At 40.3% G+C, this 18,633-nt stretch overlaps 1 protein-coding gene across 2 annotated transcripts in view; it reads left to right on the top strand.

Moving 5' to 3' along the window:
* SUCO (SUN domain containing ossification factor) overlaps nucleotides 1-18,633 on the top strand; it is a 39,776-nt gene that overhangs the window by 1,659 nt on the left and 19,484 nt on the right. For both annotated transcript variants that reach the window (XM_059854653.1, XM_059854651.1), the window contains exons 2-8: nucleotides 9,536-9,644; nucleotides 11,905-12,000; nucleotides 13,278-13,423; nucleotides 16,624-16,764; nucleotides 16,938-17,088; nucleotides 18,020-18,140; nucleotides 18,373-18,497. In XM_059854653.1, the coding sequence (XP_059710636.1) occupies nucleotides 9,536-9,644; nucleotides 11,905-12,000; nucleotides 13,278-13,423; nucleotides 16,624-16,764; nucleotides 16,938-17,088; nucleotides 18,020-18,140; nucleotides 18,373-18,497 (889 nt within the window). The remainder of the gene's footprint in view (nucleotides 1-9,535; nucleotides 9,645-11,904; nucleotides 12,001-13,277; nucleotides 13,424-16,623; nucleotides 16,765-16,937; nucleotides 17,089-18,019; nucleotides 18,141-18,372; nucleotides 18,498-18,633) is intronic.

Genomic DNA, 18,633 nt, shown 5'->3' with positions numbered 1-18,633 from the left:
TTCACCAGGACTTGATTTAGTGAAAAAGTTTAGGCTTTTTTCAGGATAATTCCATATTAAAGAAGGAATGTCATGTTCAGCTATCTGGTTGGAGTAATGTATCTGTTCTGTAGATCTCTGACAGCTTCTGTGTTCATCTTTGGTGTGGTTAGGAGGGGAATGGAGCTGCTCTTTTTGTTACCCTTCAAAAGGGATTGCTCTTTCAGGCAGTGTCTTAACTGATCTCAGAGCTGGCATTGGAGTGCCCCAATGCAAAACTCTTTTTTAGAGTTGAGAAAAGCAGCCTGCTCACTGGCTGCTTTTGGATAGGAGCCAGTGGATTAATTTAAATGTTGAGGGATGCAACTCCAGTTTTCTAGTCTGCTGTCCAAGCATGAATTCACATTAGACAGTTTTAAATCCTGGCTGCAGGATGGCTTTGGGACCTGCATTAATTTCAGTAGCCACATCAGAGTTGTAATTAAAAAGTCTTGAAGTCTGTTGGTTCATGCATTGTTGGTGGACTGTTGAAGTTGATAAATTGTGATTTATTTAACTTCTTACTGTAAAGAAAATCAGCACCTTTGTTCACTTCAGCACTTAAGAAACTTCAAATAGCAAATGGAAGGAATTGTGTTATAAATTGGCTTTTTAAATTTAGTTGTTTTGAGATGTAATTTTCAAAGGACTTTGTGCTATTAGGAGAGAAATCTTTTCCTTATAGATGTAACTGGTGGCCAACAGATGATCAAATGGAACCCCAAAAGTCAGGGAAAAACCCATGAGACAAAACAACTGCTCAAAGAACACTTGGAGCTGTTTTGGACTTCTTGCCTTTTTTTTTTTTTTTTTTTTTTTGACCTGGGCTTTATTTTCTTTCTGAGTAGCTGTTGCTTCTTTCCTTGAAACTAAGCTAAAAATAGGAATTTTCAAAATCTCTCATGATGCATTTTCAAGCTCAGCTAAGAAGGTTGGTTCAGTGGGGAATTACTGATTAGTAAAGATCAAGTGGGGGAAAAAATAATTGACTTGAACTTGAAGATGTCATCCTGGACGTTGAAAAATGTGGCAGTGTTTTAGGAGATGCACAGAAAAGCAGAAGAGTGAGTAGGGGTTTGTTAGCCAAATTGTGCTTTTTCAATAAAGGGAATGTGATGCTCTTTGGGTCAGTTATTAGTACTTGAGGCTTTCTGAAGCTGGGCCAGCAACAGCTCTGACAGCCCTGAGCCAACAGGATTGTTCCAAGTTTCAAAAGAGCAGGATGGCTTTGGGGAAAATACTTCTGCTGGAGGTATGGCTCAGGAAAGTAGTGCTCCAAAAATAATGGGCATCTGTGCAGTGTGGGGCCTCCACTGTGCCTGACAAATGTCTTCTATTATCCTGTATTCAGAGACCTCCTTAATGCTCCAGTTAATCCCTTTGTGTGCATGATCATAATGTAAAAAATACATTTAAAACTTGCAGTGCTTTGTAGCTTGCCACTATCCAGAGCTGAGTGAGTGGAGTAGGTTTAGGAGCTTGTAGGATACCTGGACTATCTGAGGTGAGACCTGCTGTGATGGCTGTTTGAAGAGTGGCCTGTATAAATTATTCTGACATCAGTTTTTGCCTGCCATAAGCTGCACTTCCAAAGTGTTAATTGGGAGTTTAATAAAGAAATAGTGCATCCAGTAATTTGTCTTTCTATCCCAGAAAGTTCATTGCCATATCCTGACCTACTTAGCTTTCATTAACTCTGCTGGTTGGGTTTACAGCTGTGAGTAAAAGGGGGATGGGGGTCAGTGCATGTACACTTCAGGATCCTTCAGCTGTTACTCTGTGAGTATCCTGCATGAGGAAATGCCTTGTGTCAAAGTGATTGAGCAGCAAGATGTTTTGATGGCAGAGCCCTGGCCTAGGAGCTCTGACTGAAATCCACCACGGGAACATACCCTGAAAACTGAAGGTTGGATTGGGTCTGTGTCAGAGCCAGGAGTGAAGCCTGGGTTACCAAGTGCAGTGGAAAGGGATACTGGTTTTTATTCACACCTATGAATGTGTGGATTCATGTGGAGTTTAATGAGAGAAGATATTTCTAGTTTGGCTTTGCATTTTCAGTCCTGTCTGCTTTGGAAGGTGTGGTTGTTGAAAGCTGTAACCCAGGAGGAGCTCTGAAAGCCCCAGTGCTGGACTGGCACTGTGATAGCACCAGCAGGTTCACTGTGTGCTGCTGCTGCACAGGTGAGAGCTGTGCAAATCACACCAGCGATCTCACAGTGGAGCTTTTGCTGATTGAACATTTATTTGCCTCATTATTGACTTGTGGCTCACACCTAGAGCTCACCTCTGTTAATTGCACAAATTGTGAGTGGTAGAGCTGGGGAGTGAGAGGTTTGTGTTCCAGTGTGCCTCATTAATGTGCCCCTTACCACTGAAATCCTCTTTTTTTTCATGAGTGCCCTCATGATCAAGAGTAACTGGCCTGTAGTGGGGCTCAGAATTTTATCTGCTGATTCTCTTCCAGAGTACTTAAATCTCTTCAGAAGGCTGATACTAAAATAAACACTGCGTGTGCATTTTATAGCAGGAAGAAATAAAATTATTTGAGCACTGATACAATCAGAAGTGTTGTTCCAGGCTTCTGATTTCAGAATGGAAAGTGTGTGTTCCTAGGTATGGAGTATCCTGTTTGGAAGGGTCTTTGCTCTGGGGTTAAGGCTGGGACAAAAGCTGCCCTGGAACTCTTGGACTCCTACAAATTAAAATCGAATGTGCCCAGCTTACAGCCTGCTCATGTTGAAGGTGGTACATGCAAGCAGGGGCCCAAGTGCTTGGCTCAATCAATTATTGAATATTTTGCCTTCTAAAATTATTTGAAAATCAGTGAACTGCTTTTATGCAGTCTCTTCTAAATGATTTGTCCTAGAAACTTCAAGTTAGTTTGTTTGTTATGCAAATGGTGTACTGAAGTGGCCTCTACCCCGTCAGGAGGTGTCTGTGTTGGTGTAGGAGACCTTGCCTGTTGCAGTGAAATGTGTCTCCCTTGAACACTTCATTTGAACTCTTTCTGAAACGTCTTTCTGCAACCTGCTATTAGTTCTTTTTCACTTTGATGTTCTTACTGTGAGTCTTGTACAGAGTTGTTTTTTTTCTTGTCTTTAGCTTTCATTACTGATCCAGTTTTTGGGAAGTTCTGTGCCTCTTTCAAGGGGAGGACATGCAGTATCTTTTAAAGTTCACTCTGGAGGTGCTGCAGCCTGGAGAGGATGTGCATGAGAAGTTTTAGCCAAGAGCAGGTTAACTTAGAACTGTAAATCTAAAAACTTTAATTCTTGCTGGAAATACTGATCTGGTGTAACAGGCAGACTGGTCCCCCAGCTTGGGTGAGTGAACATGTTGATGTGAGTGACAAACTGGATTGGAATATTAGCCAAAGGTTCCAACAGTTCAAAAATCAGCTCAGGTGCACAAAGCAATGGCAATGACTTGGCTTGGCTGGGTGTTGAAATGGTAATCAAGATCATGCTGAAATCCCTTACAGATAAGAAGCCTATTAAAAATACATCATACATGTCTGGGAGTCAGGTGATAGCAGCTTTACAATGCTCTAGGCTGAAATTCACATTGCTGCACTCCAGTAACACCCCCCTCCTTGGCACTCTGCTGAGCTGCGTTGCACTGAGGGTTGGTTTTTAGCAGAGTTGTGGCAGAGCAGCTGTTTCTGACACTGCTGTTGCTGTGCTATGAATTTAAGCAATGAGGGGAGTCTTGAGAAGTGTGTAAGTCAGACATTTCTACAGCCTCCAAAAGCCTTAAAGTTTACTGACAGTGCATGGCTATGCTGTTTTCCTGTAGTCTTTGTGGTTCCTATCAGGTTTGTTTGGTTGTTTTAGTTTTTTTTTTTTCTGGAGGGGGTGCTCTTCCCCAAACTCTTGCATCAGAGAAAATAACTAGAGTTTGAGAATGCAGGGAGCTTCTGATACACTGCAATCCTCCTTCACTATTGCAGAAGTCTGTTTCCAAGAAACACCAGGAACTGCCTGTTCCTTTGGGTGCTTCCAGAGGGGGTTGTGACATCTGCCCTGCTTTTAGTGCCTGAAGTAGGGCACCTGGATACTCCTTTCGACAAAGAAGAGGTTTGTGTTTGTTTCAGTGTTACATTGGAACCTGCATTTAATGTAGGTTGTTGTCTGTTGTGGTCACAGAGTCCTGTGAAGGTGGTTATCTCAGCAGCCTTTTCCAGGAGAGAAAGGGAATAATCCTGGGAGCACTGCAAGCAAGGAATAAAGTTGCTTTCTGTTGTTTAACCTGGGCAACAGTGGACAGTCAAGAGCAAATATTGTGTTCCCCTGTGTCTTCTTGGTTTGGATATCTGAGCATTCCTTGGCTCAGAGCTGACTTTCTTCCCCCTCAGGACTTACTGGAATGTCTCCATAATCTCCAGGTCAGAGCAGAGGGTGCAGATTCCTGTGTGACTGAAGGGGGGATGCAGTAAATTAGTTCAATCTGATAAAGTATCTGGTGCTCCTGGAACCTCCTTTTGCAAGCTTTGCATGCTGATGGTATTTAAAATGCTGAAAGCCCTATTTGAAACCAAAGCTTGGAATCTCATTGTATGCAGCTATGAGATTCAGTGTGATCAGAAGTATCTTTGTATTTGGCTCCTCTGAGTAAGTGAAATAACTGTTTGGAGAGCACATTCTTTGCAAAGTGTGGGCAAGCTATTAAAAACTTAATTGCAAAATAACACAGATTGGTAAAGGATTTGCAAAAATGCTCCAATTTCAGCTGTTTTGGCCTTGGGTTTTTTTGAGCATGTGAATCGAGTTAGTGGTAGGAAATGAGGTGATACCAGTGATGCTTAGTCTAGATCTGTAGTTTTAGTTTTCAGCTTTTTCCTCCCTTAAAGGTCCATCATAACTTTCAAAATTATCTTAGTAACACATGCTGCTCTTCTGTGGTAATAAATGACTTCTAAATGAATGGTGTTGTTTTGTTTGTTGGGGTTTTCTTACTTGTATTGAAGAAGATTAATGGTTCTTCTTTGCATTTATCAAGATGTATTTCCACTTCACGTGTAGAAATGAGTGTTGTGTCTGGGGAGGTTGTGTTGCAGCAGTTCAGTGTCTTGCAAGTGGCTTTTCTCCTGTGGCTGGTTGAAATAATGTCCTGGTCTTCATTTTCCATGACATTTACTTTGTTCTGCAGGCTCTCAAATGAGAGTTCCCTGGCTGAACTGATGAGAGAGAAAGATTGATTCCATGAAGTTGCTGGGGAGAGAGGAGGGTTCCCTGCCTTTGCTGTTTTTCCTGTGTTGCCAGTGGCTGAGAGGCAGGTTGCTGCTGACTGCAGAGTTTGGTTGTGGATCTGCTGAGCTCCTCATTCCTGCAGAGCCTTTTTTCTCTTTGTCAGTTAGCTGGTGAAAGCAGTCCCAGACCTGTAGGACTTGCTCACAGCAGAAGGTGTTTTGGTGCCTTCCTTGGCCTTTCACAGCTTTTATCGTTTCGGGCTCGTTTATCTGAAGTCAGTTACTCTCTAATGAAGGTGGTGATCTTCAGCAAACAGGTGCCTCTTCCCCACTCACAGTCCTGCTCTGCTGGCTCAAACCCCTCCTCTTTCCTCTTGAACAGGCCTCTCTGAAGTGATCTGTGAATGTTTTGTCACTTGTCACCTGGCAGGGACAGGGACATCTTTCCCTCTTAGCTGTTGGGCACTGGCACATCTGCACTGTTGGTAACGCAGCGCTCTGGGGTCTGTCAGTGGTTCCCCTGCAGGCAGGGCTTGGAATTGGTGCGCTGGTGATAAATTCCTTTTTTCCCTTTGCTTCAAATTCCTCTGTCTTGCAGGTGCCAAATGTAAACTGTTCTGAACTGCTTCACTCTCCAGTGTCCAGAAATAGGTCTTGTTTTGGGAGACTTTATGAAACTAATAATTTTGAGGACAGATGTGTTCGAACTGAAGCTGTGTGTCAGTGTTGTATGAAGTCTTTGGAAAGGAAAGCCTAAGCTGTTTCTCTCTGATCAAATTGTGGAAAAACTCCTCTTACCTTCATATTTTGGATTTTTTTTAGCTGTAATTCGTATGATTGATTTTTATGCCTGTCAGAACAGTTATCCATAGCGTCATTATCTCTGGTAGTTTTCTGCAGCCTTCGTCACAATTACTTGAAGAGTTTCAGCTAAATCAGAACTGGATCGTCTTTCACATGAAATTACACTGCAATTTCAAAACCACCTGTACTTTTGAATTTCAGTGTGTTCCTTTTCAAAAGCAGAAGGTTCATCAGCAGAGCATGGCCAATTTGTGTAGCAGTGAGTGCAGTGAACCATCCAGATAGGGCTGAGCAGCATTTCTGCTTCAGTGGGCAACCACAGTATCAGCCTGCCCTGAGAAGAGTAAAGATTCCCCCACCCACCCCTGCTGCTTTGTCTGAACTTGTAGCATTTGCTTTTGGGTTTTTTGCACATTAAGCTGGAAAGTTCGTGGTGTTATTAGAGAAAATGGCTTTAAAACTGCATTAATGATAGGACAAAGAGTCATGCTGAAGTTCCTTTGTTCTTGATGAGATTTAATAGCAGGTGGTGTTTTGAGTCATGCTTACAAAAATGGAACTGTTGAAAACTTCAGTATCCACGTAAGTCAGCAGCTGTGGGTTATGTGTTTGGAGCAATCTCTTCATTTGAAGATGTATCTCGTACCTGAGACAGTGTCTCTAGGGACTGATCTCATTTGGGCATTAGGTCTGCTCAGTTCTGAGTCAGCATTCAGATCCCACTCCTGGGTCACAAGGCAGGGAAAGACAGATTAGTGTGTGCAGAAACTGCTGTACTTCCACTGGGTGTACACTGCAAGTCAATTAAACTCAAGTGAAATTTTGCTCTCTGTAAGTTAACACTTGGTTTCTTTGTTTGGTTTTTTTTTGATGGTTAACAGAGGTGCTGTGCCATTTGGCAATTTATCTTTATTGTGAGGTCTCTCCTTTTCAGCTAAAGAGGCCTTTTGAATTAATATTCAAAATATTAAAAGTCAGAAGAAAAAAAACTACTACTGGTTGTGTTGATAAGATTATTAACTTGACTTCTCCCAGTCTGGCTGGTCTCATGTGAGTCTGTCTTCTGAGTGCTATGTCAGAGTTTGCTGGCACTTGAGTGATGCATCCTGTGAGCTGCATGCTCTGCTGCAGGAAGGGATTATGTTTTCCTGTGGGTGCAGGCACACACAAAAAGAGTTCTCAGTCCCCTCCCTAGCTTGGAGGGCTTTTGGGAGACTTGAGGTATAATGTTGGAGTTGGGGAGTAGACCAAGAAGAATTTTGGAAAATAAGTAAGACATTGGACACAGATCATGTCAGTGTAACTTAAATCTGAGCTGCCAGTCTGCATTCTTCTAAAATCTGTGTTTGTGACCTGATAATGCCTGATTTCTTGCATGAAATCTCAATAGATTAAGGTAAGAAATATATGCCTTCTGTGCTTTTTGTACTAAAGGAGTTATTCATGCATTTGTGAGGGTAGACCTTTGTGTTTTAAAATGCCAATTCACAGCCATTGAAATCTTTCCTTTTCTGCCCCCAAGGAGTTACTGCTGTTCTGTGCAGCTCACCCGAGGTGCTCCCCAGAGTGGAGGCAAAATGGGAAACAAATGCCTGTGCCTGAGTAATGAAGGAGTGGGATGATTCTCTATAATATTTGATGTTTCTGGTGTATTTTTATGAAGTAACAGGGAGTTCTTATATCTCAAAAGAGAGGTACTGGCGTTAAGAGCTTGGGAATTTCACCATGAAATGATTGAAACCCCTTTTCAGAAATATAAATGACTCAAAATATTTGCATAACTAATTTTTCCAAGTGAGAGCTAAGTAATAAGGCCATAGAAATCTGGTAACATTTCATTCATGCTCTGAAATGAGCCTCTTGTGCACAGGGTAGGACAGAGGTTTGATGGAAAACTCAGTACAACAGGTAACTACATGATGGGATGGGAATTTACATGAGAAGCTTATGCCTAATTCTCAACTGAGATGTGAGACTTTGTACCTGCCACAATATGTGGTTATTGCTATTTTCATACTTTACATTCAGTTCTTTATTTTCCACTAACTGTAGCTGCTTCTGCCTGACTTAAAGGCTTCCATTTAGTATAGAGGAAAGAAGCTACCTCAAAAAGAAGATAAATTACTGAGGTGCTTTGGGGCTGAGACTGAGGTGGAGCACCTCTCTTGTTCATCTCCATAATAATATGTCAGATCCTACAAGTTCTTTGTTCACTGTCTCTGCTGTGGAGAGAGCCAATGAAAAAGTATGTGTGTGTGTGAAAAAAAAAAAAAAAAAAAAAAAAAAAAATATATATATATATATATATATATATATATATGCATGAAACTTAAAATTTTAGGACTTGTTTGTGGTCTGTTGTTTCATGGGCTTCTTCTTGGTGGGGGAGTCTACACTGCACAGACTTCCCAATAAAGTTGATATTCAAGTTTTGAAGAGAGCTGGTAATTCAAATTCCAAGCAGTACTGATCCCAATTGTGTAAGTGAATAATGACCTACTAATAATCTTACTGTTATGATTAATGTTAAGACTGTTTCATTTCTCAAAACCATTGTCAGAAGGTTGCTGCCTGCAGATTTTTCTGTGCTATAGCCCTTTCTCTCCTCTGAGGAGAAGGAGGCTCTTGTTTTCAGGGTGCAGGGTGATGTTTGTGTTTGTTCACAAGAGGTCATTCCAATCACCTGATTGTTATGTAAACAGCATTTCCTGAATGGAAAATGTTTGTGTTTAAAGTGGTGGCTAGCTGTTGTTCCAGCATTGTTGAAGACTCCATAAAAGCTCAGTTTGCTTCATGTTCTGCTGGCCTTGATTGAAATCAGGGTGAAAACCTTTGGACCTCCAAGCCTGATGATTCACTGTGCAAATGCTCCCTAGAATGTGGAGGGACCATGTATGAAGAGAAAGAAAAGATGCCTTCTAGTACAAGTGCTTGTAGAAGTGTTCTGCAGAAATAAATCCATTTCTGCTGACAACTAAAGCTGGTGGAAAAAAGTACAACACAAACCTCATGGGAGGTTTTGCCTAGGGCTTTTTCTTTTTGTGTACTTATTTTCTCTAATTTTCTTAAATGGGCTTGGTGGTGTTGACTATATGAAACCTTCTCAGGTAGGCTCTGTACAGGGGATTAAGGAGATTTTGCTTTCTAGTCTGTGGCTGAAGTTTTTGCTTAGTAATAATGATTGCTAAAAATATCTCATTGCTTTATGACAAAGGATGTTGATTCAAGTTGTTCCTAACTTGCTGTAACTTAGCTAATTTGTGCCAGCTTTCACTTTTTGATGTGGTGACACTCCAGGATCTGGTTTGGTGATACTTTTTTCTTTTGGAAGTAGTAAATTTATGTTGTTTTCTGTTGCTAACTACTTCTAGTAAATCCTCAAATGGATTTTATGAATGATTATCCCTGAACTGTACTTGTATTTTTAAGATGCCTCATGGGAACAGCTGAAGAAGATTGAGGGAGACAATGCTGCAGGAATTCTAAAATTTCATTTTAAATAAAGCTTTTTGACTTCTTTTATAGGCTTCCTGTTTGGAATGTCTTTTGTAAAGACACTCTCTCATCAGCGGTGCAGTATGCTTCAGGTGATGCTTGTGCCCTGGCCAGTGAGGATGAAAATGTCCAGGAAAAGGTATGCTGAACACATCATGCTGATTACTCATTCTGACTAAATATTAAATTGTTAAATGAAATTCTTCATAGGGTCTTCTTGGCCACCATGTTTGATGTACTCAGTTGTTCTTTGAGCAGTGATATCTTCCCACGTTTTTATTCTCCTTTACTTCATTTGTTGCAGTCATGCAACAATTCAGGTGGATAGTTTGGGGCAAGAGAAGGAATGAATAGCAAAGCTTCTGATGGCTTTGGTTTTTTCTTTTTAATTTGGGGGCCAGATGTTAGAAGTGGGCATTGGGGAAGTGTGAGGCTCTGTAGAGCCACAATAGGAGGTGATGGGCTGGGTAAGTCTAGGCCACATGATGCCACTTCCATCTGTGTTGTATTAAAAACAATGTACAGATGATTGTTATCCTAAAGAGAAGATTGAAGATTATTTGGTTCAAGTCAGTATTTATCACTTTGCATTCCTTCTGTTCAATGAAAATTAAGAAGGCTAAAATGTGTTTCTGAAAGGAATAATAAATAAGCTGTGGTCCCTTTCATTTTTACTTTACTCAGCACTTTAGTTTAATTGAGTGTAATTGTCCCACCCTGATTAACTCGTGGCAAGTTTCTGCATCTTGCATTGCATAGTGAGTTCCCAAGCTATTGAGTTAGAAAATCATGGTAATTCCATTCATTGATTTATTTACCCAGGTACAGAATCAGTCCTGTTCTAAACAGGGGGGGTAGTATTGATACATTGGTTTTCCTGTTTCCTCCAGCAATCTGTAGTAGTGTTGATCACAGTCCTCATTCCAAAAAAGCTTTTATATGCCACAACAGACTTTGAAAATGTGTATGGAGCATTCTAGCTGACTTAAGTGGAGAGCTCCCTGACCATAAAAAATCCCTTTAAATATTGTAGGTTTCTTAAGCATTGCACTAGGGTAGCTCTATTTTTTTGCCAGCTTGTGCAGCCAAATAGCATTCCTGTTCATCTGGCTGCCTAAAAAGAAGTTCTGCTTGAATTTAATGTCTGATGCAATAATACTGGAAAGATTAAGTAAGCTTTGAGACTGGGAAGCCACTGGTAAATGACTTCCTACTCTGCAGCATTCTTCCTTTCATTCTGTTAATGTGGATGCATAGGTAAGCAGATTTCTGAACTTAAACCCAAAGATGTGAAAATTAATGTTAGGCTGTTGTTTTCACTCATTAAAGATCATCTCTTGGGTAGATGAGAAATCTTAAGCAGGTGTCTATTACTCCTAATTAGGCTGCTGGAGCTGTCCTGCTCCAGAGGAGCAGTTTTGCAGCCCTTGATCAGTTTGCCTTAGATCAGTTGTCTCTTCAGCCATTGATGCTATTTCATCTTAGGGACTGGGATGTGAGTTAATAGTATTTGGGGAAAATGTTGCTCAGTTGTCTCTAAGGTTTGTCAGCTCAGATTTGTAGCTCCTGCACTTCAGTGGATGCCTTAATTCTCTCAAATTAATACCACGTAGTGTTGTATAGCACAGCAGCCCATTTTGGGTCTGAACACTGGCATTTGCAGTATTTGGCCACAGGATTTTAGATAGCCCTTAGAAAACAAAATGGGTATGAATTTCTACCACATTTTGTGCTGTATTTTAAAGGACTGCTCAAAACCAGCTTGCATATTTTGTAGCCGTGACTTAAAGTTTGAAAGGCAAGTGTAAATTCTTGCTAGTTTTGGTCTGGTGGGTTTAAAACTTTTTTCTCCTGAAGTGCTGATACTTTTTATTTTGTGAATTCACTGCACTTGATGGTGAATTTTTAGCTGTAGAAGAAAAGGTTGCTTTACAAGGTTCTGGCAGATTTGTGTAATTACTGTTTTTCTGCTGATAAGACTGCTGCAACTGAAATGTGCCACGTGTAATTTTCTAATGGTTGTCTGATGCAAGTCAGCTTAGAATTTTCTTTTTCTCCTCTTTTGGGCAGCAGGGAGATAGGGGAGGGTTTGTCAACATGTGAAGTCATAGTAGAATGAGGAACTCTCCTTAGCAAACAAACTGAATTAAGACAGTGTAAAGTGGTCTTTTCAGAGAAGATTTAACTGAATCATTTTACCTTGCTTTAGTCTTTGTGCAGATGAGATTTGAAACATAGGTGGGCAGGCAGTGGTTCTGAAGATTAGTGAAGCTTAGTTTCTTGTTGCTGTGCTGGTGAAAGAAGTGCTGCTGTTCAGTGTGTCCCATGGGTAGCTGCTCTGGCTGAGCATGGAAGCCTGTGGCTGCAGACTGACTGATGTTTTACCTTCAATCCCCCAGGGGGGAGAGGCTGCTCCCAGCCTGGAGCCTGAGGACTCGAGCACACGGAGTTACTCTATGGAAGAGCTGCTCAATGACTTGACAAAATCTGACCAGGCAAGGCTTTTGTTTCATTCACTGTCTTCATACAGTCTTCAAATGCTTCTTGGATTTCAGTCTTTCATTTTGGTTATCTAAAGTTCATAGTAACCATCTCTCACATTTCACCTGTGCACTGGGTAGCTGTCAGACTCGTGTTTCCAGTAAAAGAGAAAATGTGTGAGCTAACAGACCTTGCATTTTCCATGGGCATAAATAATGACTAATTTAGTATTTGGAGGTTGTGACTGAAAACTTTCCAAGATAAATTAAAATTGGATGTTGTGGGTATGGATGTCTGTTTATAAATAAAACATAAGAAGTCTTTTGTGTGAGGTCTTTTGTGTAGATCAGGCTTGGTGATTATAGCAGTCCATTTTAGCTCTGGTCCTTCATGGCTTCTCTCATTTTCATTTCATTTGTTAAAATGGGAAAAGGGTTGTATCTCAGCTCTCTGCCATTGACACTGTTAAGTCAGTGCTTGGTGTTAAATGTTAGAAACCAACTGTTAAAGATTATTAATTTGATTACATATTTTTGTTTTGTAGATTACAAGACATACATAGGACATACTTCAGAATATTTATTTCATTGTTTGGGTGTTTAAATCTGTTAAAACTTCCTGACCCCTTCATGTTTAGTGAGATGACTTAGAGTAATGTAGCTATTGACAAGAGATTTTTGTACAATAATATTTCCTTTTGCTGCAGGAGTTAATCTGACCTGTTTCAGTGGTTATATGCTCTTTCAGATTCACAAAGCCTTGTTTTGAGTGTGGTTATGAAAACTGAAGTCCTAGAATAAATAAGACTCAAGACTGCTAAACACTCAAAAGTGAAAAGTGATTTATCTCTTTGTTCACTTACAGCATGGAATAGGCTTTAAATAATTTTGGACCTTCATTGGAGTGATGAAATTAAGAGCCTTCCCTAAAATTTAGTTCAGGATGAAAACAGTAAATTTGATTGTAATGGAACATGCAAATAGAACTGTTTCTTTTGTTTGCTTCAATATTCAAACTGCTTTTCTCATGGTGGTCTCTGTAGGAATGCATCATTGAGGAAGCTGTTGCACAGGCCTGCTCCAGTTGATATTTTTACATGATTATTGCAGACCACAGGAGAGTATTGCAGCTATCCCAGGGTAGCACAGAATGCCACCTAGGTCCAGGAAGAAGGAAAATGAATTTCTGACAGAAATGCAAACTGTTAGAACTCCATATTATATGTTACTGTGTGAATGCTTTTCTTACTCAGGTGTTGAAAAATGTATATTCACCTGGAATGTTTTTACAGACAACAGAAATAAGTGAAACAAGCCAGCCAGAAGCTGTGAGTCCACCTTCAGTAGATGTAAATGAAGCTTCCTCCAGCATAGTCCCAAGCACTGAAAACACTTCCAGTTCACCTACCTCAGAGATACCTCCAGTCTCACAGCCTGAGTAAGCTCTTGCAATTTTGTTCTTGTGGTCTTTGAATCTCACTTACTCTGCTCTTGTTAAGATGTGTAGTAGGGATAAGATGGGATTGCTCCCCACAGTTGTTTTGCTGGTTTATGGTGTCAGTGCTCATGGAGTGTGCCACCATTTCCTCAGTGTGTGGATGAACAGTTGTGCACTTGCATGAGGTGGAGTACTATTGCCATGATCAAAAAAAAAAGCCAACATGCTTAGATAATCTGTACTATAAAAGCCCTCAGGGCTTTACCATTAGGATTTCTGCCCTTCACAAATGTGCTTTCACATCTGTGTCAACAAGCACTGAGGCTGCTTCAGCAGTGGCCTCTGCCTTCAGTTAAGGAAGAACTCTGCAGAATTTTATCTTGGGACTTAGAAACAGAGAGTCTCATGTTCTGATAATACGAGACTTTTGAAAAGATAGCACATTCTCATATAAATGCATTCAAGGCAGTTTAGTTCTAGTGCTTAGTAGTGTATTGCAGAGCTGCCTCTGCTGCAGGCAGCTTTCTGGAGTCCATGTACTTCGTTTTATTTCCCTTTTCTTGTGGGATGTTGTGCTGTCAAATGTGAACTGTAGTATGGAAATTCGTGTAGCATTTTCCAAGGATTTTCACAGAGTCCTGTTGGGCTTTTGGAGGTGTGCTAAGGGAAGTAAACTTGTTTCTGACTGCTGATAAAGAGGAAGTATTTTGTTGGATAAAAATTGAACACATTGAAAATGAAGTAGACTTGTCTTTAGTGTTTTGGGTTTTTTAAGATTTCAGTTTTTCTGCTTTACCAAATTTAGGTTCTTTACCATAGAAAAGATATGGAAATGTTGTTTGTGGGCTGATCTTGCCTAGTTTTCCAGGGCTAACGCTTAAACACATTTTGATATTTCGTCAGTGTCTTTAATTGGAAGCCTTCCAAAATTTGCATTTTTTATAAGGCAAAACTGGAATGTATCTTCAGCCTGTTCTTTTTATAGCTTTTTTGACTACTCCACTGATTTATTTGTGTAATGTGTTGTAAGCTCTACTGTTAGGTCCTAGAAGGAGACAGGATGTTATTTTTCTTTGAAGCATTCAGCTTGGTGTCTGGTAATTGTTGGAAATTGTCTGGCTGTCACAGCTGGGGAATACTGGAGTGCTGAACTCCAAAGACTTGAGCTGTGAAACAGATGAAAATAGAAACTTGGTTTGGAGCACCTGATGGATGAGTTCATGCTGGGCAGTGGTGTTGTGACACCAGTGCCATTTACAGGAAGAAAGGGCAGACCTGGTGTAGCAGAGAAGCTGAGAAAATGATGTTTATCCATTATTTCAAACTTCAGCTCTCAGTAGTCACAGGTGGTCTCTTACTGAACAGATTAATATCCAAACCAGCTGTGGTCCAGCTCCATACTTAAACAAGGTCTTTAAAAAGACACAGTTGCATTTGATATCTTCAGACATTTTTGACCTTTTTGCTGGTTTAGATGCTGATTCCTGAAAGTGTAACCAAGTCCAACTCTCTCAAGTGTTAATGGTCTAATATTTCAGCAGAACCTCTTTGTCAAAATATTTTGAAAGAAATTTTATCCCAAACAAGTTTTACTTTGTAGTGAATCCTGTTTTAGAACAGCACTGAGTGTAACTTGTCTATCTAAGTCTAATCTGAGGAAAAATTACTGAAAAATAATCTGAGCTCTTTTTGTCTGGAAGTAAGGAATGTGCTGTGCAAAGTGAGCTTGATAATGCATTTTAAAAAATTAAGGCAAATCAAAGTATTCAAAGGAGAGGGAGCACTGCAGCTTCTAGACCTCACCTTCTGCCAAAATTAGTTACTTGAGGCCAGTCAGGTACACCCTGAGATCAAAGAATTTTTAAGTTCATTCTTGTCCAATGTTTTATTCCGTTGATAATTATTCATACTGTCACCTACCCACTGAAATGGAGAATATGTGCAGCTTTTCAGTTTTGTGTAGTGGTCAGCCTTATTTAGTCAGTAAAGAGTTGCAGGCAGAGCCAAACACTGTGCACCTCAGATGGAAGCATTTTGGGGCATACAGGGTAAATACTCTCTGTTTATAGCTAATAAATTCTTGTATTCATGATGTTTGTTAGATTTTGCTACATAGCAAAAAGTCTTCGAATACCTAGAAGTTTTTTGTTTTATACCACAGGAAATTTATCATATGAAAGGTACTAAAATTGTCTCCCTGGGTTGGTTGCAGCTGCTTCTGTTGATAATTGTAGCAGTCAGGGTACCAAAAAGATCCCCTTTTAAGTTGCTGACGTGCTGTTTGTGTTTTGGCAGCTCTGTCATGATACTGGATTAACCTAGTTTGCTGCTTCCATTAAAGAAAGCTTATGTGGAAATTTAGAAGGCAGAGTAAAGCCTTTCCTTAGAGCTGGCTGTAGCCTGGATCAGCATGGAAGTCATCACTGTGCTGGAGAGGACAGTCAGAAGTTATTACCTGAAAGTTACTCTTTGTCCATCTTCTCCCCACCCATTCTATCATTCCTGAAGAGCAGAGGGGAGATTTTCTGCTGGGTTTGTGCCTCAGCATTTGTCTGAGGTGTGCTCAGCCTTTCTGGGGGCCAGGAGGTGAAGCAGTGGGCAGATGAGCTGGTTTGGGCTGTTGGTACAGCTTAGCTAATGGTCTGCTGGGCTACCTGATTTTTATTACACCAGCAAAAAAGAAGAAATACATTAGTAGAAAGGAAGTCTGGCTGGCTCTGCTTTTCTCCCTCCTATTCTCCTCTAGTTTAGCCAAGTTCTGTTCTCACTGCTGCCTCTTGACTTGGGAACATGAGGAGCTTTTAGTGAGGGAACTTGGCCTCGTGTTTGCTTCCTTTGTTGAAAGGGAAAAGAAAACTGCTGGCAGCCAGGTAACTATGAAGATGTTGTTAGCTTGTAGTGATGCTGGGAAGAATTATCTAGTGCAGTGTTTGGTAAGATGTTAGATGAGAATTCTAGGAGGTGAGAAGCTTGTTTTGAGTTCCTTTCTGGGACAAACAGGCTGGAAAAGGAAATTCTGTTATTTCATGGGTACAGCTGAGATTGCACTTCCACAAGTACAGCGTGCTTCATTCTTCTTTTCTTAATTATTTCTGTGAGACTGTTGCTTTACTAAACCTTTCACTTATCTTTGTGGTTGATTGTCAGGGTTCCTTGTATTATCAGAAGGCTAAAAAAGGCTGTTGTTTGTTTCCCTTCAGTGCAATAGAGAATTCCCGTGCTGATATCCCTGTAGTCAGCTCTAGTGAAGCTGAGCAGTCAGAACCTGACTGTGATATTGGTGGGACACTTGAGGCTGACCCTCAGAGTGAGCCTTCCTCTTTTGTCAGTCCACCAGAGAGGTGAGTATCCAAGCAGGTTGTGTGTGACTCTGAATACTTCAAAGGGAGTTGTTCTATTCTGTGCTGGCTTTGCAACAAACATTTGCATGTGCTTGCTTATCTATGTACTTGTTTGAGTGTGATGCTGCATGTGGTGACCATGTTACAGATCCTGATACTCTTTAAACTTCCAGCCTTGCAGGCCAGCATATAGAGAACATATCATCTTCACATGGCAAGGGAAAGAAGACAAAATCTGAGTTTGAGTCCAAAGTTTCAGCAGCTGCAAAGGGGGCAGATGAGCAAAAATCTGCTCTTAATGCTTCAGAGAACCTAAAAAGGGAGGTAAGTTGGTATCCCCTCAGTACACACAGGAGTAATGCCCACTGTTTTTATTGTAAAATATATGGTGTGCTTTTGTTCTGTCCCAGAAGTATCACTTGGCCCTTGTTACGATGGGATATGTAACTGGCCAGGCCTGCTGTGCTTAACTGTATGACTTTTTTTCATGCTCTGGTTGTGAGGTACTTCCTTGTGTTTTTTAATAAGACTCTTTTTAAAATCAGAATGACTAAGGCCGTGGCAATATCATTTTTTGCTGGTTTAGGATCATGTTTAAGCTGTCACTTGGCAACTACCTCTAAAATATTGTCTACAAAATAATCTCTACACTTGAAATGTCTGCCAAAAGTGTTCACTCATCTGGTGGTGTGCTGAATATGTTTGTACAAAGGAGAAATGAAAACTTGAAATGGAATGATGTACAGTTTAGTTGACAGGGTTTTTGCTTTGTCAGGCAAGTCCAAAGCATTTTTTCTGAGATACTTAAAAATGGTTCCTTTAATATTTAATAATTCTGCTGGTTTTGACATGTTCAGAAATTCCAGAGAACCTCTGGAATTCTGTCATGACAAGCACTGATGTTTAAAGATTTTTGCTACAGGGAAAGCTCTCTTCATTAGGAAGAGGAAAAGCAAAAATTGGGAAGAAAATGCAGGGGTTGGAGAAGAAGGCTTACATTTTATTTAAAATGTGTTAACTTAGCCACAAAAATTGCCAGTATTTCAGTGAAATAATCTGTAATTCTGAGAGAAAATCATCACATGTTTTTTCTGGTTTATAATCTTGCTTACATTGGCTCTAAGTTGTTAACACGGGTGCAAATGATGTGTCTGCCCTTGACTTGATCAGAGCATGCTTTGTTTTTTCAAGTTCATCTTTGTTTTCATTGTTGGTCCTGAAAAATATTCACAATCAGTGGTTCTTTCTTTTGCAGAAAGACTTTAAGAAGACAGGAGAAATTGACCCTACATCAGTAATAACTCCGAAGGACCCTGGAGACATTCCAACATTTGATGAATGGAAGAAGAAAGTCATGGAAGTGGAGAAAGAAAAGAGTAAGTTCAGGATTCATTAGTTTGGTCTAAATACAGAGCACTGTCATCTCCTGGTAGAGCTGAATAGCAGGACTGTCTCCATTTGGAATGCAGCCTGGAACTTCATTTTTCTGCTAGAACTATGTAATTAATAGCTTTCATTATATAAAAGCAGTGAGCAGAAGTTCCCTGACAGTGCAAATACTGCTTGTTTGTGTGGTTTGTTGTAGTAGCAATATTTTCTTGTTCCTAGGTCAGTCAATGCACCCTTCTGCTGTTGGTGGGCAGCATTCCACTAAAAAGGTCCAGAAAAACAGGAATAACTATGCCTCTGTAGAGTGTGGTGCCAAAATTTTGGCAGCAAATCCAGAGGCAAAGGTAAGCATTTATTAATTATTAGTGTTCAGGTTTTAGTGTACTGCTATGCAACAAAGTACACTTAAAACTGAGCACTGGTTTGTGAAATTGTTATTCTGTGTTTGGATTTATTGGGATTTTGATTAATAAAAATAGG

The sequence above is a fragment of the Haemorhous mexicanus genome, chromosome 9 (genome assembly GCF_027477595.1).
Source record: "Haemorhous mexicanus isolate bHaeMex1 chromosome 9, bHaeMex1.pri, whole genome shotgun sequence".
NCBI classification, from domain to species: Eukaryota; Metazoa; Chordata; class Aves; order Passeriformes; family Fringillidae; genus Haemorhous; species Haemorhous mexicanus.
This window is presented reverse-complemented; position numbering and strand designations above follow the sequence as displayed.